At 38.4% G+C, this 23,521-nt stretch overlaps 2 protein-coding genes and 1 long non-coding RNA gene across 17 annotated transcripts; all 3 read right to left on the reverse strand.

The window, feature by feature from the left end:
- Positions 1–6,849: 6,849 nt before the first annotated feature.
- Positions 6,850–7,662, reverse strand: LOC143853895 (uncharacterized). Its single transcript, XM_077363594.1, has one exon. It carries the CDS (start codon positions 7,660–7,662, stop codon positions 6,850–6,852), a length of 813 nt encoding a protein of 270 aa, XP_077219709.1.
- Positions 7,663–10,786: 3,124 nt separating this feature from the next.
- LOC143855190 (uncharacterized) lies at positions 10,787–12,854 on the reverse strand. Its single transcript, XM_077365410.1, has 2 exons — positions 12,365–12,854; positions 10,787–11,071 (listed from the first exon to the last, which is right to left on the reverse strand). The coding sequence occupies exons 1-2, from the start codon at positions 12,822–12,824 to the stop codon at positions 10,983–10,985; spliced, it is 549 nt and encodes a 182-aa protein (XP_077221525.1). The 5' UTR covers positions 12,825–12,854; the 3' UTR covers positions 10,787–10,982.
- An 889-nt stretch (positions 12,855–13,743) lies between these two features.
- Positions 13,744–18,070, reverse strand: LOC143855058 (uncharacterized). 15 transcript variants are annotated; one of them, XR_013237669.1, is made up of 8 exons: positions 17,831–18,070; positions 17,571–17,679; positions 17,245–17,439; positions 17,012–17,133; positions 16,791–16,903; positions 16,449–16,659; positions 14,977–15,151; positions 13,746–14,361 (listed from the first exon to the last, which is right to left on the reverse strand). It is a non-coding gene; the product is annotated as an uncharacterized LOC143855058 (long non-coding RNA). The 15 variants fall into 15 exon arrangements; XR_013237665.1 differs by having other exon boundaries at positions 17,558–17,679; XR_013237662.1 differs by having other exon boundaries at positions 13,744–14,361; positions 17,245–17,679.
- Positions 18,071–23,521: the final 5,451 nt, after the last annotated feature.

Here is a 23,521-nt window from a genome sequence, read left to right on the forward strand (position 1 = left end):
ATCTTGTATAGTAATCTCTAGGGATTGTGATGCTAAATTGGCAACCAAACAAAATAAAGTCACCATAAAAGCATTCTTTTTACTAGGGACATCCTTGAGTATGCCAGGCATGTGGCATCATTGATTTCATTCGATGCATACTATGTAAGTGCTCTATATAAGCACACCTTGAGATTGATTGTAATTAACCAAGATTAGTGGAAATCTCCCAATTACAGTTTTCTTCAAGGCCCTGTTTTGTTGGGTTAGTTGTGTAAGTAGTTAGTAGGGAAGAGAGAAGCATTGGATTTACCTGGAACTTACGAATATATATATATATATATATATATATATATATATATATATAGAGAGAGAGAGAGAGAGAGAGAGAGAGGGCAACATTCCCAAGAAATCCAAGCAAAATTTCCACTTATATGAGACTCAATGTCCATGTGGTGTTGATGTTATAAATGGCGTGGGTAATGAAAGGATGATAGCTTCAATTTTCTTTCTCATTGTATGTGAATTGTTGGTTATCTTTGTTTTCATCCTTGAAGGTAGGCTATTATTGATTGGACTTCACAATTTACCAACATCAAAAATAAAAATAATACATAGGTGAACTCCTCGGATGCAAACATAGTTAGCAAAACGTGATTCAACAAAAAAGGATAGGAAAAATTCGGGTTTTATACGATACTGATCCAAAAAAAAAAAACCATTGTAAAAAAAGGTCAAAATTACAAAATATGGAAGGATAAAGTTGGAAAGTTGGCCAAAGAAACGTGTTTAAAACACATTTTAAACGTTTGCTTCAACAAATAGAGATATTTTTGCTGTAAAAGTTTTAAATGTATAATTAAGCGTTGAACCTACAAAAGGTGTTTTATAGGAAAAAATGCCATTTAAAAGAACAATCTACAAAGATTATTTGATCGTGTATATAAAACAACCGTAATTATTCCATTGGGTGTCCTATGCATAATCTTGTTCAGTATATATATGTTACGTACATCATATGTCTACTAGGATCACTACCTAAATAGCTTAAATATATCGTCCTATCATATAACAACAAGAAATATGTCAAGGAGGCATGGGTTATTGAGGAGCAAATCAATTTTTGGGAGGATAAGTTATGTGAAGAGGCGCCTCTAAAGAGCCCTTCCCAAATTTGTTTACATTGGCGATTGACAAGGAGGCATGGGATAAGGATTGTTTGTAGCGGGAGGAGGATGGGATATCATGGAAGACTTCATTTAGGAGGAACTTATATGATTGGGAGCAGGAAAGGGTAGCGAGTTTATTCGAGATGTAAGTGGCCCGCCACATCAACAAGTATGGTGTCGACAAGAGGATTTGCCTGCAGTGCTCTTCTGGGACTTTCAACGTCAAATCATTCTATCACTTGACTACACTCAATCCTTCAACTCTCCAATTGATAGTGTACAACATACCGGCCCCTCCCGGAGTTCGTGCCTTTGCTTGGACAGTGGTGCTAGATAAACTTCTAACGGTGGACCACCTACGTAATCGGAAAGGGTGGATTATTTATCATTGCACAATATGTGTAGAGGAGGGAGAGTCGGTGGACCACATGTTCATACATTGCAAGACAGCTAGGTATGTGTGGAGCAAAATCCTTAGTAGATTTGATATTTCATGGATGTTCCCATCCAGAGCTTTTAGAAAATTGTTTATGTTCTCCTGGCGCTGAAAAGGTAAACTCTATGTACTATAATACTACTCCTAAATTGCGGGTGCTATGGAAAGAGAGGACTGCCATGGTGTTAAGAGGTTCTGTAAAAAAAAACCCTCACTTCCTCTTCATTAAGGTGCTAGCCCTCACCATCCCATGGGTTAGGGCTCTTCCCAGCTTTAGGTTTATTACAGCGCATGACTTATGGAGGGGTTGGTCAGAGGTATGCTTTAGCAGGGAACATAATGTGACCATCGTACAGGCTTTTGGGACCCTCCTAGCATGGGAGTCTTCCGGTTGAACTTCTACAGTTCGTGCTTGGGAAATCCTAGGCCAGCAAGAATAGGGAGTCTGCTTCGTGATCACAAGTGTGCAACAAGTTGGGTGTTCTCAGCCCCCATTGGAATGTAGACTCCACCGATGTGAAGATCAGAGTGGTGCATAAAGGAATAAGGCAACTTGATCCTAATATTCTCAATCGGGCGATTGTTGAAGGTGACTCCCTTAAAGTAATAAAATGGCTAAGTGGAAGTCTTGCTCATCCATGGAGGTTTGCATGGTGGGTTAATGAGATTTTGGATCAAGTGACGGGATCCTCCATCTCATTTCAACATGTAAGAAGATCGGCAAATAGTCAAGTTGATCAGATAGCTAGGGAGGGAGTGGCAAGAGCATTCTTGGAAACTTTTAACTTTCTCCCCTCTTGATTGTTGATGTTTGGGCTTGGTTTGTTATCCTTAGCTTGTTGGTTTATTGCATGTACTATCTTGATCTTCTTGATCACCCGGGTGTCCCCAGGATCCTTTATTAATTCAATTCTTTACCATTAAAAAAAAGAAAAAGAAAATGTTCATCATAATTAAATGAAATGTAAAATCATCATATTTAGTTGAGGGGAACGATATTTTCCCCCCCTCTGATGGATAAAATCTCCTCCCCCCCCCCCCCCCCCCCCTAACATTACTCGTTAAGTTTTAAAGGAAAAGAAAAACATTAAAGGGGGTGAATTTATCCTCAAGCAGTGAACCATTCTCACAGAAATCGTTAAAGGGGGGGGATTTTATCCATTTAAGGGGAAGGGGGGATATCATTTCCCTTACTTGAGAACTACTTTAGATTTATCAAGAAAATGAGAGTTCATGATTACTAGGAATGATCTCTTTCTATTATGTTACCTAAATAACCTTATATTAATATCATATCCGACATTAAAATAACATACCCAAAAATAATCAAGATACTATGAAGCATAAAATATAAATCACAAGTAATTCAAATAAAATATCCAAACAAAATAACTAATGAGGGCATATAACACTAACAATATGAGTCAAAGTGGAAGGAGGCGGCCTAAATATTTCTCATTTGCAATATATGGACACTACAATTGCCTTAGTGGAAGCTTCAAACGATCAAGTAGAAAAATTGAATAATCTAATTTTGTCTAGGATGCCTCAAGACAATAAATTAATCAGAACAAGAGTTCAAATTGTGGGCTTAATGTGTATGATGGTGTAGTTAGAGAATTTTCTCAGACATTGGAGTTCAAGATGTAAGCCAAATGATTCCAAACACAAGTGAGTTTATGTACTAATGGTATTTGTGTTTAAGTTAAAAATTCATCTATGTTCAGAGTCAAGGAAGTTTGGAGCAAGGCTAAGGAACCATGCATCTTGAAGAATCAAAGAGAGCCAATATAATGAATCTAAGAAGAAGAAATAAATACTTTAAGTAAAGAAAGAGAATGGAGTTGATGATCAAACTCAAAGTCAAGTCTTTTAGTGTGTAAAAGTCCAATCCTAATCAAGGATCTTTAAGAGGCATCAAAGGCACTTAAAAAAGGTCTAAACAAATTCAAAGACTCTTGGAAAATGAAGGAGACCCACCGTGGAGAGCCCTAGTAGTGAAAGATTGTAAAATGTCGAAAAATAGAACTTTCTCTGCCACCCGAAGACAAGTTCGAACGTTAGAAGGCCAATTTGGTAGAAACAATAAATTTCACAGTCACATTGCGTAGGCACCTGAAGGTTACTCGGACGTCCAAGGAACAATTCGGGCGTACGAAGAGGATTTTCCAGATTTTTTATATATCTTACGGCTAGTTACTCGGGCATCCGAAGAACGTCTGAGATGACTGTTGGAAGTGCCATAGTGACTAGTTTTGGGTTGTTCTCTCTATATAAAGGGGTTCCACTCCCTTAATCACCTAACACCTAAACTTCATATTGAATATCTTACGAGTGATTATATCCGCTTTCCAGCCTCTCTTGGTTATTTTATGAGGGATTGAACTTTAGGCTCAAGTTGTAATCTTTTACCTTGATTGTACCCTTTAAAGGCATTCTTTCTTTCTTTTTTTCTTTGAAATTAGCAAGTGTTTGGAGATGCAAAGCCATCCCCTTGGGCGAGTCTTCGAAGACACATAGCCATCTTTGTGTGCAAGTGGTGGATATGCAGAGCCTTCTCCGATTATTTTGTAACGGTGGGATCTTCATCAAAGTTAAGATCAGATTTTAGTAAAAAGTCATTAACGGTTGTTGGTGGAGTGGATGTAGGTCTAAGTTTGGACCAAACTACTATAAAATCTTGGTGCATTCTTTACCTTCGCTCTTCACTTTTACTTGCGCAATGAATTTTATCTTGCTTGCTTTCAATGTTAAATTTGTTCTTTAGTTTCAATTTTGATTAATATTTTTAAAAGAGGAAAAACTTTATAAACCCAATTCACGCCCCTCTTGGTTGCCATCACCTGGGTTGCACACATTATTTTCACAAGAGTAGCTATATTCTTGAATTACGAAGAAAAGTATTCTGGAATACGTCAAATGTAGAATATAATATGAAATAAAGTATATCTTTCTTTGTTTAATAAAGTTGCTTTGAAAAAAAAATCTATATTAGCTGACCTTTAAATTTTTTTCCTATAGAGATGGGATTCTTGCTTCCATATTGAAGTAATTGGGTAAAGTCGAAAAGTATTTTCCCTTGGATGAGAGCTCTCAATTCAAAAATTCCATTACTTTGTAATAAAATTAGAATACATCTAAAAATTATTTGCCTGTAATCTTCTTATTTGTAAATGGTTTCAAAGTATGATTATATGTAAATCGATGAGATATGTTAGGCCCAAGTGGCAGCCCAAGAGGGGGTGAATTGGGGTTTAAAAAAACTTTTGCTTCTTTTCAAAGATCGATTAGAAATTAATGCAAAGAAATGATGCAATTGAAGTTAAGGAAGATTTAAAAAAAAAGAATGCACAAAGAATATTGAGAGAAGAGTTTAAAAGAGTGCACCCAATATTTTATAGAGGTTAGGTCCAAATCCGGACCTACATCCACTCCACCAAAATCCTTTGGTGGCTTCACCAAACCCGGTCTTCTTAACGGGTGAAGACCAAGCCGCTACAACTTGAGGTGATAAGTGCCTCGTATACTTGCCAAATCAATCGAGGTGGCTCTGCACGTCGTACACTTGCCAAATCAAAGGAGGTCGCTCTGCGCCTCATACACTTGCTAAATCAACCAAGGTGGCTCCATGTCCCGTACACTCGCCAAATCAACCGATTTAACTCTGCGCCTCGTACACTCACCAATCATCAGCGCCTTGTACACTCTCAAAGGGTTCACAAGGTGCCCTTCTTCGTCGTACAAAGATGAAAAATGAAACAAAGGCTTGAACAAGGCAAATACAACAAGTGCAGCTCACAAGTATTCAGGAAAAAAGATATACAAATGGTTCCTAGATCCAATACCTCAAAAGTTGTCCAAGAGAGGCACAAGGGTATGAAATCACTCAATAATATGTTCCAAAGATGTTTAAGAGTAAGTGTATATGGTATAAGGGGGCATAACCCCTTTATATAGATGACCCAAGCAAAAGCTAGCCGGCCCTCTAACGGCTAGAAAAAAATCTAGCAGTTATAGCAATCAGGCGTCTGATCTGGGTCACTAGACGACTGTCTACATGTCTTTACAGATGTCTGATGAAGGGTCTGTTCACTTTTCATATTTACGCAGATAACTTCGAAAACGCATATCTTCCTTGTTTCTTATCTGATTTTGATGATCTTATGATCTTCGAAAAGTTAATGGAGTTTACTTTATATTAAAAATAATCTTAAAAATTATTTAAGAATCACCTATAGCCATTATCCATAAGATAATGGCCTTCGGCCAACCAAGAAATTGTCAATTTGCTCTTTTTCCATTTTATCTTTTCATGGGCTTATGGGCTTTGGTCCACTTAATTTCTTTGATGTATTTAACTTATTTTCATTACTTTTAGGTGCCCCTTAATGCCTCTAGTGGATTCTAGATGAGGGATTAGAGTTTTACATTCGAATACAAAAGAAGCTTGTCTTTTGATCGTCAATCTAAATCTTCAAGTCTCCTTCTACTTTGATCTTCTTCACTTGGCTTTGGGTCCTTGATCTTCAACCTTGCTCCATGCTTGAGATCCATTTCCTTGACTTTGATCCTTAAGAGAAAATATTCAACTTAAAATACCAAAGCAATTAGTACAACTAAGTAACACAAATAATCAACTTATGTTTGGAATCATCAAAAACATGACTAGAAGATTGTCAACGGTTGAACCATTGGGCTTAGAAGATATTCTCTTCATTCTTTCTTTTACAGAATCTAGTTCTATTGGGATTTGATGGTCATCTCTCAATCCCTTCTCTATTGCATAACCAGGCATGAGAGCTTCCTCACATTCCAAGTTCTCACGAATGAAACGAGTCAATATTATTATAAATATACACGTATTTAATGAATAATACAAATTCTCCTAAGTAGCAGACTTTAAAATTAGAAAAAAATGAGTCTTTGTCTTGCCACGATTTCATCGTCTCACATGAAGCACCTTCACACGATCAAATGCCAAAGAAAATAAAATACCCTAATCTATCTGTGTATACAAATTATGTCTAAGGAAAAATAGAAAAAAATAAAAAATCTTATAAAAGGGAAAAATTATTTTGGAACAACCTTTTTAAGAAATGACCAAAATACCAATGTCATAAAATGACTAAAATACCCTTATCTCATCATTTTTTGAATGATTGCAAATTTTATTAAGCAGGGACTGAGATGGTCAGATTACAAAGAGGACAAGATACAAACAAAGGACAAGAATCACAAAGTACAAAACATTAAGGAGGGAGAGAATCAAAGAGGGCTAAGGATTCTATCGTCCCCAAGCCTTGCTAACTTATCTGTCATCTCATTAGCAGATCTCAGAACATTCTTGAAGGGCATGGATATTGATATGAAACAGTCCGCTATCTCATCAAAAAAGTTATCTAACCTCCAAGGATTTTTCTTAGAACCTTGAAGCCATCTAATAACATTTAAAGAGTCTCCTTCAATTATCACTTTATAAACACCCTTCTCTGCTATAGTTTTTATGCCTTGGCGAGCTGCTCGAACCTCGGCTTCTGAAGCATCCGCAATCCCAATCGGACCCGCATAGGCCCAAATAACATTATCATGCTCATCTCTAAGTACCCAGCGTATCCCTGCCAGACCCGGGTTGCCAAAGCTAGAGCCATCAAAATTTAGTGGGAGGTCCCATTTCTGAACCATCTTCTGCTTCCTCTCCGAGCTCATGCAAATATCACTCCATCCTTCCCATAAATCATAAGTTGACACTAAAGCAAATTTCGTAAGGATTTTCGCCCAAGCAATGGTCAAAGCCATCACCTTATTGAAGAGAAACCTAGAACCTCTTGCAAAACCTTTAAAGAGTCTTGAATTGTGTTCCTTCCATAGAACCAATCTAGTAGCTAAGTGAGAGATCTCCCATAAGTTCTTCCCTTTCTTTCTCCATAGGACCTCAAACCAATATTGAAGAAGCTCCATCAACGATTTAGGGAAGACCCAAAAAATACTGAAACGAGTGAGGAGATTGCCCCACACCTCCCTCGCCACTTTATAGTGAATTAGTAGATGGTTCGCAGATTCTCCATCCTCCGCACACATTGTACGGTGATTGACAATAAGCATTTTCCTTTTTTCTTAGAAAATTTACGGCCTGAATCCTTCCGAGGCATGCCGCCCAACCAAAAACTCCAACTCTAGGGGGACTTTAATAGCCCACACAAGTAGAAAGATTTAACCGAGAAGTCCCCCGAAGAGTCCCAGGTCCAAAACATCTTGTCTGCTCCGTCTTGCTTTACACATCCTTCTTCAAGAGTCCTCAACAACCGAGCCAAAGATGGAATCTTCCAATCATAAATGTTTCTTCTGAATAACGGTTTCCATACGACCTTGCCTTCCCTTTTTTCCATAAAATCCTTAACTACTCCCTCTTTGTTTACAACCATAGAAAACAATCTTGGGAATGCAAGTTTGAGTGGTTGATCCAAACACTACTTATCAAGCCAGAATTGAATCCTGCCCCCCCCCCCCCCCCCCCCCCGCACACTCTTAATTGAATGCCTTCCAAAAGGCAATTCTTAAGACCTAAAATATCCCTCCAAACAGTTCTACCTTTGCGGCTAATCTTTTCTTCTGATATGCAATGACCCAATAATGACTCGGAGAAGCACCATACTTGGCCTCAATAACCTTCACCCATAAATGATTCGCCTCCTTGCCAAACGTGCAAAGCCATTTCCCTAGAAGGGCGGTATTAATTTCCTTAATCCTTCTAATTCCAAGACCACCATTCTTAAAAGGTCTTCAATCTCTTTCCCATTTGACCAAAGGAATACCAACATTATCCTACACACACACACACATTTTCTTTGAATCTGCTCAGTCTTTTTCGCCACCCTTATCTCATCATTAAATGACATAAACAATCATTTTTCATAAAAATTAGCTAAAATACCACTATCTCATAAAATAACTAAAGACTACTGATTTGGACACTACCATGTTTTGATAATTACGCTGACACATGTTGTCTTCTTGTCTCTTTTATTTAAACAGCTGTCAAAGGTTATTACAGTTCCCAAAAAGCTCTTAGAAGCCAATTAAAAAAAAGAAAAGACAAGTTGAGTTTGTGCAATTATTAAAACATAGCAGTGCCAATATCAGTAGCCTAAATAAAATGCCCTTATCTTACAAAATATCCTTATCTCATGAAAAATTATCTAAAATACTCCTACTTAATGGAAAATAACCAAAGTACTATCACTGGACAATGACTAGAATACCCTCATCTGTTATTTATCCCAACCTCATAGGGATTTAGGGTATTTTGGTCACTTTCTATGTATGGATATCTAATGAAAATAAGAATGGGATTTAGGGTATTTTAGACACTTTCTATGGTATGGATATCTAATGAAAATAAGAATACCCTCGTCTTTTATTTAGGGGGTAGTGATAAATCTAGGGGTGAGCATTATTCGGTTATAACCGAATAACCGAACCGAACCAAACCGATTTCCATTTCGGTTCAGTTTCGGTTAGTTTTTTTGGAGATTTGGTTATTCGGTTTCGGTTATCTAAAAAAAATTTCTTTTAACCGAAATAACCAAAATTATGATAAAAACCATTTTTTTCCAAAAAAAAGTGCTATATGTGCACTCCGTAGGATCATCAAAACCGTTCATTTGACTGATCACAACTTAATTAGGTTGTGTTCAAAAAATCATTTCGATCGGATGATCCTAGCCCTCCGATCCAAACCAGGATTTTGCTTTTCCCCCTCTTTTTCTCCCACAACGAATTTTTTTTGGTTTGGTTTCGGTTCGGTTTGTAAAAATTTCGGTTCGGTTTCGGTTACCGAAATTATTTCGGATACCAAATTTCGGTTATTTCAGTTCGGTTATAACTGAATAACCACCCCTAGATAAATCCGCCCATTTTGATTACTTGGGACACCCAACAACAACAATGTATCAATGACTGTAGAGGGGCTGGTGTCTTTCACGTCAGAAGGATTCAATGGGGCTGATTGCCACGTACACTGGCCTGGGTGTCCCAAGTAATCAAAAGGGGTACATACATCACTTCCTTTTTTATCACAAGTTCACAACCGCATAGGGATTTAGGGTATTTTGGTCACTTTCTATGATATTACGGATATCTAATGAAAATTGACTAGAATACCCGTACCTCACAAAAATAACCAAAATACTTCTATCTCGTAGAAAATGACCAAAATACTCTTATCTGGTATTTGCCCTTTACCTTGGAAATTAAGGGTATTTTGGTGATTATTTATGAGATAGGGGTAATTAGGTCATTTTCAACAGATAAGGCTATTTTGATCATTTTATAGGATAAGATATTTTGTCCTTGTAGGATAAGGATAAGGTATTTTGGTCATTTTCAATAAAAGTGTTGATCATTCAAAAAACAAAACAAAAAAGTATTTTGGTCATTTTTCATGGGATAAGGGCATTTTGACCTTTCTTTATGAGAGAAATATTTTGGTCATATTTGTGAGGTTAAGTTGGCCGTGACATGGATCTAATAGGGTGACCTTCCCGTTGGGGTTTTGCATCCTGCAAGGGAACCCTTCATTTTATATTTCTTCTAAATAATTTTGATGAAAGTGCTGACCAACATCATCAACCAGTGAGAATTTCAAATTTCAGGTATTGAAAGTTGTGAACCAAATGGTAGAAAAATATTTTCTAAGAATAAAATTCATCATAGAACTTTCCAAGAAAAAATATTTTTTTTAGGGATTTGCTAACATCCTTCGTAGAAGTCATTCGCGGATGGCCTGTTGCATGTCAAGCAGCCACATGGGCTCACTTTTCAGCATATTTTGTCTTCATTCATGAGGTGGCTGCTCTGACATGCAACATGCCATCCGCGAAATGCCTTATGCGATGGACGCTAGCAAATCCTTTTTTTTTTTCAAGAAAAAACTTTGTGCACATCCAAACATGTAATTTTTTTAAAAACTTGGGAAAATTCGATTTGAAATGGACCCTGACTAAAAGTAGGACATGGAGGAGTATCATTACTAGAATTTTTTTTACCACTAAAAAGAGTTTCAAGAAAGAGAAGTACATTTCTCAAACAAGGGAGTGGAGATTGGCTTAGGCCCATATCTGAGTTGGAGCTGCTCTCTGTTTCAACCACATGATTATGGATTCATGCCCACTAATACACTGTAACAAAAAAAAAAACAGGGGAGTGCAGGTATCATATTCTCTTTAACACAGCAGTCAAATACAAGATAATTGTCATTTCAAATTTGTAATTGTCGTTAGTTCTCCCCTAACTTCCATCTCTATCTTTCATCACATACTATTTACAGGCAGAATATAACATTTAAGTATAGTTGAAAAACGAAGTGAGAAAAAGCCACCCACGAAAAAAAAGGAAAAACGTCAGCCGTCGATGTGAGAAGATGAGGCGAGCGCCGCCACTGCATGTGCCCATATTTTGAGCCTAGCCTTTACGTCTCGCGGGTTGTCACCTGAATTAACATAATAATACTCAATTAAGTCATCGTGATCAATGGTGCTCCTAATTCCTCAGATTAAATGAAATGGCCCACTAGATTGATCTGAACCGTCCATCTAATCGGCCATTTTTGGATATCCAAGAGTGCAAAAAATCAATTGTAGGTTTGCACTTTTCCATGAAAACTAGAAAAATATTTATTTTGGAAAAAATTTTCTATTGAAAATGAGTTTACCAAACAATGAAAAATTGGTTTTCCATAGATAAAAAATTCAAAAAAAAAAAAAAAAAAAAAAAAAAACTTTTCCCTACCTTGAAACAGCTCCTAATTTCAATTCACAAATTTTACGTCCAATCATGGCCCTAGGCCCACCAACCATTCCGATCCATAATCGAACGGTCCAGATGCAAATACCGAATGACACAAATTTTCATCTATGGATGGGACAATCTTCTAAATGGCTGGTGTGAATTTGGCCACATCAAGAGGGATAAAGTGACCAAAAGCTTGTAAGACGCCTAGCTATAACACGGGAGTTGAATGATTGAATGCAAGTGGTCATCTAAAGTGGGGTGCAACTTGGGTCGGGCCGACCCCAAACCCCACGGGTTTTACCTGATTTGAGCTCGGGTGGAGCTGGGTTACTGGTGGGAAAAGTCAGCTCGATTTAATTTTGGGTTGGATTAGAGTTGAGGCCTTGCACAATTGGACCCAAACCTGAAATTACCACTAATTTTATTGTGAGTTTATTGATAGCCAAATTCAATTGACACCGAAAACAATATTTATTGGGTAATGATATCACCACAACCATGTTTTAATAATTGCAAGGTCCTACCTTTTCTTTTCTTTTTTCAAATGGATTGTAAAAACCTTCTGGGATAATTTTTTGACAGCTCTTTAGATACTAAAAGACTAGATGAGTTAGTGTAAATATCAAAACATGGTTGCTCTCATAACGCCTGGAATAAAAATATCAATGAGGGTGTTACTAGTTACTGCTGACTACATTCTGTTGTGATGGCAAAAAGCACGTATATGATGAAAATATTTTTCTTGGATTTTTTTTTCTTTCCACAATTTATAGAGATATGATATGATTATGGTTATATTAGAGGGATATTACTGTAAATTGAAGGACCTCCCAAGTAAAAATTGAATAGGGTTTGTTCAAGTCAGCTTTTTCAAATGCAAAAGAGTTTTTTCCATTCCAAACTTTTCCAGAAAATTCCTGTAATCATATAAGTTAGGATAAGAGAGAGAGAGAGAGAGAGAGAGAGAGAGAGAGAGAGAGATGTGACTGACCAGGGCTAGAGATCCTCCAATTGGCAATGGGTGAATTCCCACCACTATCAGTATCAAAAGCGGAACATGAAATCCTCCTTGGGATTTCCACCATCAAGTCCTGTTGAAGTTCCAACCCAAGATCTCTACAAGCCTTCACTTCCTCCTTATCCATGCACAAGCTCCTTCCGCGCCTTTCAAATACCAAAATCCCTCTCTCCTCAATTGGACTGCTGTTATTCACACTATCCATTTCTTCATCCATGACCTTATACTTCTTCATCTCCCAAGCTCTCTCTAACCCTCTCTCCTTCAAGGACTCCTTCCTCCTCATACACCCATGCCCTTCCTCTTCTTCCTTCTTGTTACCACACCCATCTTGTCGAGGCTCCACCATGAGCGAAAGCCAATCCTTCTCATCCGAATCACCACCACCTTCTTGCAAAACTGAATGACTGGTCATGGAATCATCAGAAGCCATTCGTGGAGAACTTCTTGTGTAGATAAGAAAAGGGACAGGTGCAATAAACTATAAATATAACTTTATCTAAGGGTGAAAATCCTTAAACACCCCTCTACATCCAAGAAATGAGGTTATGATGCCTACACCCATTCTTTTAAAATACTAGTAAAAGTGCACGTGCGCTTGCACGTGAAACTAAGGTATTTGATAACAAAATTTAGTAAGATTTTCTTCCTAGAAATTTTCACAATTTAATTGATATAAAATCGTCCGAGTGAATAGATTCTGCTCTTCAATAGGCACAATCCATTTATGTACAAATCTTGTCCATTAACGTTTGTATCCCCTTTAGAACCCTCGGGCAAATATTCAACTCTTCAGTAGGCATCCATTTATGTACATTTGGATCCTTTGGAACCCTTTATTGTCTGGGCTACCACTAATGACAGCAAAGGCATAGCTGGCTTTTTTGTAAGGGCACCTTCATTTTAACATTACTTCCAAGAAGAAAAGAAAGCAGTAGTGACGTAGTGTTATCATGCGTGTGCGGTATATATTTGAGGCAATAGAATAACCACCCATAGAAACTCCGATGAAATAAAACCTCATCCCATCTCCAACTGGTCTGCCACTCCATGAATATCCAAAACTTTGGCCTTCCCCAATTGCTTTCACCCAATTACTCTACAAGCTCCCCATGAGATGAAAATGAAACTCTGGCCTTCCCCAATTGCTTTCACCCCAATTCCTCTACAAGCTCCCCATGAGATGAAAATGAAACGCGCAACAACAGTTCATTGTATTTTTTATTATATCATTTCATTATATTGCCTACTCATAAAACTTAAATTCATGAATTTATATCCTCAATACCCTTGAAATTCAAGGAGACCCAATGAGCATAAACTTTAAATACAACAAATTTAAAAGCAAGCACAAAATCAATGAAAACCAGTCTTTCTCACATACCCATTAACTCAAATTTCAGAAAATTCACAGTAAACAGAGGTATACTAAATTCAAGCATAGTTCAACCAAAAAAAATCCATTGAACCCATGAAAATGCAAAGGCTACATTAGAGAAATTTGATCACTAATACGCATACCCATTAGTCCAGAGGTTATGACCCCATACAAAAATTACAGCTCCATTCCACAGGGTAGAAGTCCAATTTGAGCCCCATTCCACAGGGTAGAAGTACAATTTGAGCCAGGAAAAACAAATGGTTATCTTTAGCACCCATGGAAATTCAATCTGAAGGTGTCACCCAGCCTTGCCGCTCTTGGAATCCATAGAAAGCCCTGGAATCACTGACACAACATTTCTTCCCTACCCTCCTCCGGAACTCAATAAAATTGGTGATATTGCCTCCAACCCCTCCCTCAATCGCTGAAAATCCTTGCGATGATAGAACTGCACAAAATTTCTCTAAAATGTGCATCCTGATTGGTGATGTCCCATCATCCTCACTTCGCTAAACGCAGACGATGCAATTAAATAATCATTGACATGCCAATGTCATGTAGTTAATCTGCTTATGCAAGCTCCCCACAACTAACAAATAAAGAAAGACACGATATTTGTGAATCATATAGAACAGATTGAGAATCTTCATTAGTTATTGCTTTATCAGGTACTTTCTCAAACTATTGCTTGATAAGGTGAGACTGAGGTATTTTACGACATAAAAAGTGCAGGTAATTTTAAATGGGTAATTTTTCTACCACTAGCAATTTTATGAATTCTAGTAAAAGATGCACGTGCAAATGCACGTGCGACCAAGATATTTTACAACATGGTTTAGTACAGCTACAAAATTTCTCGTTTCAATCTTTAAAATGAAGTTGAAGTAGCTTTGGACCTGTTTTATGTCAACCAAAGTAGGACTTTTCTGTGAAATTTCTCCCCACAAGTGTATCATTTGAAAAAACGGGTAATTCAACAAGGCGAGAGAGTTACATGGTGTATGTTTTTGCATCTAAAATTTTAATACAGTAAAACTCATTTTCCAAGATTGTACCTCCATTGGCAAATGTAAGATCAACCCATGTTGTGTTGATCATCTAGAAACCAAAGTGAAAGAATGGGCGAAAAATTAATTTGTTTTACGCTCATTTTACGTCAAAAGAAACAAAGCCTAAGAGAAATTTAGAGGGAACAAGACTTTACCCAAGAGACAAGGCATGGAGGCAGGGCCTTTGTAATTTTGACACCAAGAGTGAGAGGTGGCTGTGATAACTCGATGGAGTCTTAGCCAATAACATGACAAATCCATGTTCTTTGTTCCTCCATACACTTCATCACCTAATAGAGGAATCCCCATAAACTTTGAATGTACACAGATCTAGTTCAGAATAGCAGACAGGCAATGTGAGTAGAACATTTTTTGCAAACCACATTCGCTACCACGTACAACACTACTAAAAATAGGGAATCTTAGAATTTGCCATCAATGCAGGAAGCAGGCAAGATCATTAAAACAACATAATGTTTAAAACTAACGAATTACTAAAACATGAAAGCTATATGAAGATATTGCAGCATGATCTCCATAGGAGCACCCCGAAGCAAATAACCAAGAGCTTAAGCAATATCATCCAATCAAATAATGGATAATGATACTAACATAAGTTGTTGCGGGGAGAAACATTTTAGAAACTACAGTCAAGCCCACTCACTCATTGTCAAGATGATCTAAAAATATCTCCCACTTGTTTGTCATGTACAGTATAGCTTTCCAAATGTACAGTATAGCAAATCACAAAAAAAAAACAAATGTACAGTATAGCTTTCCAGTTTTGTCAATACATTCCATAATTAACTCCTAGTTTTGAAAAAACCATATTCATCCGATTCTCCAATTCTCAAAAGACTTACATAATATGTATTTCAGACTACTATCACTATACAGATCACTCACTAAGAGAAATTCAGAAAAGTCCCCATCAAAACTACAGCCAATGTGATCTTGTGGGTTTTCCATCTTTCTTTTTTCTGAAGTTCATGAACAGACATTTCTGGTTTTCAGATATTGGAACACAAGCTGCATCTGTATAACATTTCAAAAAACAAAACCCACTTTTCTCAGGCTAGTCTGCTTTCATCGCTACAAAACCAAACGGTCCCAAGTTTTGTAGTTGACTTTCAAGGTATTTATAAGGCAATCTCACAAATGAAATCAATTGAAAGGGATATGACATAATGATTATTTTTAATATGAGACATTAAGATTGAATTTTGTAGTGAAAAATCATGATTTTTTAATAAATTAGAGGATAAATTCAGTAATTAAAATTGTATATGGTCTATGAAAAATTTTCCTTCCATAATTGGGAAGTAATTGGAAAAAACTGTGAATCATAGATATATAATTAAAATACCCCAAATTAACTTCGGGTCATTTCCAGGAAAAATTGGGTTGAGTCGACTCTTTCCTGATACCATCCAGCATTTTCCGACACGACTCGAAATTTTTTGACACGACCCCAACTTTCACCGAGTTGACCCCAACTTTAACAGAGTCAAACCCAAATTTCACCATTAATTTTTACATCGGATCAACCACTTCGACCAGATTTTAAATTTATCATTGATTCAGTTCATTTCTTGAAAGATTTAGGAAAATGAATGGTGTGACTTACTGTTTAAGTGGTCAGCTGTTGTTGATTTCGCTATCTCGACGAATGTTGCCTGTATGAATGGAATGGCTGGCAGAATGCAATGCATGGTAGATAGATCGTCAGGAAGGCGACGGGTAGAGAGGAATCAATGTTACAGTAGGAAAGCGACAGCCGGAAAGGAGCAAACGCAGTGGTAGATCGTGTCCTGTTCTTCTCGGTGTGTGAATTGTAACTGGGTAAACATTTGTTCAAATTCTAAACATAAGTGATTGATTTCATGTAGTTAATTGAATTAAAATGAACTTTTAAGTTATAAAAGGAAGACTAATTTTTTAGGATTAAAAATGATCAATTCCATTCCACCTTCATCCCTTCACATGCCGGCAACAAATCATTATGATTTGGAGGACTTTCTTCACCAACCATTCACCATCCATTCGCTGTGCATCCATCCGGTTTTTGAAGAAATTCAAAACCTACAAAGAAGATAATTGTTCAAATCTGCTCCGTTCTCATGGATAAGATAATCTTGGAGGGTTTAAAATAATTCAAGGGAACTAATCACCTAAAACATAAAAGCATACCATCTAAATGTTTTCAAGGAGCTCATTAAAGCGAGACCTTATTTCAGTGAATTATTGCATATACAACCTGCACTACATGAGGCTTTAAAGACTTTCTTTCGGTGAATTATTGCATATACAACCTGCACTACTCATAAAATAAGGTAGTAAACTCACGAATAAGATAATCTAGGAGGAAGGTTTAAAACAATTCATAAGAACTAATCACCTAAAACATTAAATAAAACACATACCATGTAAATGTTTTCAAGGAACTCAATAAAGCGCAGGGGATTCTTGCAAGGCATGAAAGACCTGTCGGTAGAACTCCGAATCCCTTTTCCCCTTCCAATACTGCTTTGTTGGACTGCACCCACTGCTCTACCCCGAAGCAAGAATAGCATTTCACTAAGGTCCTTGAACATTCAAATAAATAAGTAGATCTAAAGCTGCATAAAGACATGATCACTTTATTCAACTTTTTTCTTCGATAACAAAAAGAGAAATGCTGCTCAAGTAAACACTGCTGGATTTACATTGAAAGGGAGGGTGGTAAGAAACACCAACATTGGATCAAAACCTGATCATCATTGGGCCTGCTTCCCATCACTGCTTAAAAAATCAAACAACATGCCACTGCAGGTTGCCAATCCCCATCCCCATCTGACCATGATTAGATGGTGATGAAACTGGTCACCACAGGACATAAAGGATTGTTAAGAAAATTTGTAGGACAATTCCTTCAAATACTCAAATTTTTAATAGAAAACTTAAAGCTAGCGTATTTAATTCAGGTTTTGAAAGCAATTAGATAGACTGTTTGTGAGCTGAGATTATGACCTTTTTAATGATAGTTGGGGTCATCTTCAGGGGCTGTAACATTGCAACAGTTTGACCAATGACCATAAGCAGGGCGTCTAAAACTATGTTTGTGGATAAAGAATCAAACGTTACCTTTAAAAATGATTGCACCCATTTTTGAAAGTGGGTGAGGCACTTCTATTTGAATCCAACAATTTATTTTAGTAGATACTGGTTTCTAAAACCATGTTTGTGGATAAAGAATCAAATGTTACCTTTCAAAATATACTAATAAGGGCGCGCGAGGGCCCCTCTCACGTAAGTTTGCTTGCTGCTTGCTGTCTCATTCGTATACTCATTCGCAGGCTCGCTCGGGCAAGCTTGTTCCCTCTCCCATGACAAAGCCATCAAGATCCTAGAAAAGGTAATGATCATCATTTACAACATAGATCAAAGTTTCAAATTCTGATTCATTGAATTTCGCTATAGAGATTGGCATAATAAGTGAATAACAAAGAATTTAAAATTTTCTTTACTAATAAAAAAATATATAGTAGAAATATGCAACTAAGAAGGTGCTAACCAGAACCATTAAAAGGCATAGAATGAGAAATGCATATTTTTTTCATGTACCATTTTTTCCTCTAAATTTTCTTCAACGACATCCAAACAGAATTTAGGCTATGTGCCTGCTACTATTTTTAATATCAAAACTGAGACAAGAATTTAAAAATCATAAACAACTCCATAAGCATTTTTGACTCCTCTGTTAAATTTCCCCATTAGATAAAATAAACCAAGCCAACCTTGCTCACGTTGAAAACTCACAAACCGATAAATCAAATTGGTGTTGTTCTCCATAGTGATAGAATAAAAAAAACAATCCGCCCTTCATAAATTCAAAACCCATTACACTAATAGATCAAATAAACCAGTCCAACATTCCTAAGCTTCATAGCTAATCATATTATAGTATTAGACCAAATAAAAGAAGAATTAACAGAACAGCCCCAATAAAAGAAGAAACAACACTCGTACCCGCTTATGAGAGCAGAAACTATCCAAAATTATAAATTTAGTAAAACTCACTTTGATTGTAATAGAAAATAGAAAAAAAAAAATCAAGAAAACAACATAAAAGCAATTCCAGATTGTGAATAAGCTTATTAGCTACATTTGTTTTTCTAGTTGTAGACTTTTCCGTGGGAAATCATCTGAAGTAAATGACAAGGGGCATCACTACCATCGATCAAAAGCATTTCTAGAATTAATTTTCATGCCAGTGCAATCGAGAAGGGGCTTGTGGGAAGAGAAGAAAACCCATCCCTAGAAAAAATTAATCATACTCGTAACATTTCCATCATAAAGTTTTCCTTGCAATGGAAATAGGCCATATGGGAAGAGGAAAATAACCCAATTTCTTGCAATCGAAACAGGGCCCATGTGAAGAGGAAAAAATCAGTTTAAAAAAAAACAGTGAAAGGAAAAATCCAATTTCTAGCAGAAATGTTTTTTTTATAATCGAAAAGGGACATGTGGGAAGAGAAGAAAACCCAGGCGTAGAAAAATTAATCATATTGGTAATATGAACAAACCCTAGGTTGAAGAGAACAAGAGGAGAGAAAGAGAGAGGAAAGAAGAATCAGAGCAGTACCTGGCACAAAGCTTGAGGAAGGAGGAGCTGATGAAGGCTCTCTACCATCTATCTCCACAAGTCCCCCACTATATCAGTAAGCTCTGTTGCCAAAACATAAATATAAATATCAATGTCATGAGATAATGTGGAAATAACATAATGAAGAAGTGACATCTACCACAACATTTCTAATCAAATCTGACATGATGAGAAAAAAAAATGAATGCATTTGCATTTAGAGAAGAACATTTTAGTTCAAGAAAAAAACCCTAAATATGGGCTGTAGGAAATAGAGACGATGTAAGGGTTGTTATTTCAACGAAGGCACAGAAACCCTATTAAAATGCGACGGGAAGGGGGTCAGTGTATCTAGCAGCAAAGAGAAGAGATCAAGATGAACTCATTCACAAGAAGAAAAAAGTAAAAGGAGGAGAGACACAGAAACTGGAATGAGGAAATCATAGAGAACAAAAAAAACCTTTGAATCTAGAGAGAGAGAGAGAGCAAGACCCGTGAGCTACAATGGTCGACTCCTCTCTTGTTCGCTGCCCTTGCAAAGAGAGACGGGGCTTTGAAACTATGGGTGGCTGAAATGAATGGACACGTATTAAGGTTGAAGGAGGAGATGGGACACGTATCGCAAGGAAGGGACATATACGACATCTGCGAGGTCTCCGTTTACAGATGGCGAGATTTTTGGATTTTTCTCATGGCGAAAATACCCCTTAGAAATAGGACACAATGGGATGATTTTAGAACACAGGGGTAGGGAATTTTCTCTAAAGATGTGTGGACCCCGATCCGAGAGGGGCGGGGGGACGTGCCCCCACGCGAGTCTCAGGATCATCCACGTGAAGGAGAGCTCCGCCAAGGAACTCTCGAAAGAGTGCCCCTCACAGCATGAGCGGCGATGTAAAGTGAGATACCTCTCGATTCGGGGACTGGCCCGGATTCGAGACGCACCTTAAACAAAGAAAGAGTCGCCATCCAAGGAAGTAGGCCCTGGATCCCATGCTGTGCTCTGTCGCAACAGATAACCAGAGATATAAAAGGTCCGTGCCTGATGACGAATGGGGAAGGGGTTAGGCGCCCCCAATTCGCCCAAGTGCGAGCACCTGGTCTCTTATGCCATTTATTATTAACTTTGAAGAATTTTGGGCGAAAATCATGTGAAATGGGAACGAAGATCCCCGAGATAACGTCTAGCTAATCATGCATGTCTCGGAGATGAATAAGAAGCACACACAAAAAGAAATGAAAGATATGACACCTAAGATAGCTAGGTTATGAGTGTCATGCCTAATTGGTGTCTATGTTCTGATGGGCAAACGCATGCATGCTACAACTAAAGGTATAGGATCTGTACAGGAAAGTAAGAAAACACAGCAAAAACATACAATATGACAAACCCTAGACTCTAATGCAATAATTGACTCGGACCAAGATGGCCATCCACCTTAGCTGCACTACGTATCCCGGCCTCGGGAAGAATCAGAGCCAACGTAGTTCGGCGACCTATGCTAAACTACAATGCCTAACCTTCTAGGACCGCTATCCAAGACTCGATCAACTAGACCTGACTAGTTTTTAAAGCTTCTTGCGCCATTACTTAAGTTCAAGTGAAGGGTAATTTTTAGGACTCCCTATATGCCCTAACTAATGCAGGTGGACCTACACCCTAAGCGTGACTAGGCTGCGTGTCCTAAGGAAAACCATGGGCTATCTAAGCGCATTCTAGTCTAGCCATCGGCTCGACTAAGTGTCTAACCGACCACGACTTGAGGCCTCCTAACTCTCGGGACACTCACACGACCAGACATGACAAATCCACAAGATCAGGACAGACTCCTAACTCTAAGGCACCCCAAAAGTCTAGGACTGACTCCTAACTCTATGGGAAGATCTTTTGAAACCGATTTGCAAGGTCATTTTGAAGAAATTTTGTAGTTTTAGAAGGTTTTGAAGTTGTGAAAATTGTGAAAGTTGTGAGAAATATTTACAAAGATGGTGACTGCACTCAGGATGCCAGCAGCACGCCTGAGCTGCCTACGTACCCCTCAGCTAGGGATCAAGCCATCCGTAGTTCGGACGGAAAGGTGTGTAAAAATAAAGAGTGACTGAACACAGGGTGCCAGCAGCACGCCTGAGCTGCCTACGTACCCCTCAGCTAGGGATCAAGCCATCCGTAGTTCGGACCAGATTTTCCTAACTACACTCTAATGACTCGAGATTTTTGAGATTTTTGATTTTTCAGATGTTTTTGATTTTTTTCGACACAAGAGGACAGAATCCTATCATCATAAGGAGAGGACGGACTCCTGATATCCCCACAAAGGTTGGACAGCATCCTATGCTTTGCGGGGGGGGGGGGGGAATGAACAGAATCACGACTCTGCAAGGGTTGGACAGCATCCTATACCTTGCAGGAGCGGATGAAAATCACATGACTTGATGAGGGGATGGACAGAATCCTAACCCCTATGATGATAGGACAGACTCCTGAAAGACTGAAGGACTGACTCCTATGCTGAAGACTGACTCTGAAAGATGCAATGACGGAATCCTAAATTTTATGAAGGGATAGGACGGAATCCTAAACTCTAGAGGGGAAGGACAGACACCTAAACCCTAGGATGGTAGGACTGACTCCTAAACTCTCTAGGACTGACTCTAAAGAGGAAGAAATCCCTTAACCTGCGAAGACTCTAAGGCAGGAAGGGAAGGGGTTGTCTCAAGATACATTCCGTTATAGCCTTGACCCGACGAGGCGTTCTCAAAATCGATAGGATGCCGAGATGCAAAGAGTACCCCAAGGAAATACCCCATGCCTGCATAGTTCGAATATTCACGTTGAGGAACACAAATCAAGATGAAAAGCTACAACAAGGGATTACATCCAAAACTCCTATATGCCCTACGCTAAAGTGAAGTCCTCTTGAATTCCGCTAACCCAAATGAGCCCAAACAGTGAAATTGCGAATTGACAAATCCAAACAGGGCACCTTCCGATTCCGACCACAATACAAGTGAAAGCCTTGCTATAAGGAGATGGAGGCCAACAAATCATCCCTTGCGATAATACCTTGAATTAATAGTTCGCGCATTTTGTTTCCAAAGTCCACAGGCAATACAATTGGTCATAAGATACATAGCAGATCGTGTAAAACCATTTAACTTGGGCAGTGCAAGAAATCAAGAATGCGAAGTGGGTATTAAGATTTTGCTGCCTTTGCCTATGCAATTAACCAATGACATTAACATTATTAGCATTTCCCTCAAAGAGTATCACAGTTCTATAAGTGTCCAGACAAGAAATCACTTGGAACAGAGGAAACAAGCTGAGTTTACGATTTTTTTTAACTAGAGATCAAAGCATTTTACCAATGAAATTAGAGTGCAAGGAAAGGGATTACCGAGTAGGAACGACCTTGGATCGCCTTTGCCGGAGTTCTTTAACAGGAAACCAATTCCTGCAATGTCGAAGGCATGAGTTGCGAAGCGAAAATCCGGTTGGTGACCAGACGAAGACGAACCACTGACCCCCCTCTCTCTCTCTCTCTCTTTCTCTCTCTCTCTCTCTCTCTCTCTCTCTCTCTCTCTCTTTTTCTTTTTCTTTTGCGATAAATATCGCAAAAATCCGAGAGGGAGGTGCGATGGTGGCTTAAAGAAAAGGGTTTGGGGAGGTGATCGGGGATGGAGGCGGCTGGCGGTGGAGAGGGGCTGTGATGGGGGTGGTGGGAATGAAAACGGTGGATGCAGAGAGGGTGGAGAAGCTGGTGGTTTGCGGTGGGGTGGCCGGAGGAGGTTCGGATTTCGGTGGGCCGCCGGCCGGAGAAGGAGAGGTGGAGCTTCTTCTTCCTCCTTTTTTTCTTTTCCTCTCCTCTGCTTTCTCGATCTTTTTCTCCCCTTTTTTTTTTTGGGTTTTGGGTAAAAGAGGGGGTGGCGGTTTAATGGAGGAGAGATGGTGGCGGTGGAATGGGTTTGATGTGGTGGAGGTTGCGGTGGCTGAGAAGTGGGTTTGGACGGGGTGTGGTTGCGGCTTGGAGGTGGGTGGCTGTGAGGTGGGGTTGCGGCTGGTGGCTATGGGTTTCGAT

The sequence above is a fragment of the Tasmannia lanceolata genome, unplaced genomic scaffold, assembly GCF_043159265.1.
Source record: "Tasmannia lanceolata isolate RefF3 unplaced genomic scaffold, GAP_Taslan_0.1 ptg000020l, whole genome shotgun sequence".
Classification (NCBI taxonomy): Eukaryota; Viridiplantae; Streptophyta; class Magnoliopsida; order Canellales; family Winteraceae; genus Tasmannia; species Tasmannia lanceolata.

Excerpts from the sequence above, each read along its gene's own strand:
- LOC143853895 (XM_077363594.1), bottom strand. The coding sequence starts at position 7,662 with ATGTGTGCGGAGGATGGAGAATCTGCGAACCATCTACTAATTCACTAT.
- LOC143855190 (XM_077365410.1), bottom strand. The coding sequence starts at position 12,824 with ATGGCTTCTGATGATTCCATGACCAGTCATTCAGTTTTGCAAGAAGGT. Across the intron at positions 11,072-12,364 it reads TTGGAGGATCTCTAGCCCTG|GTGACAACCCGCGAGACGTA; the intron begins GTCAGTCACATC and ends ATGTTAATTCAG.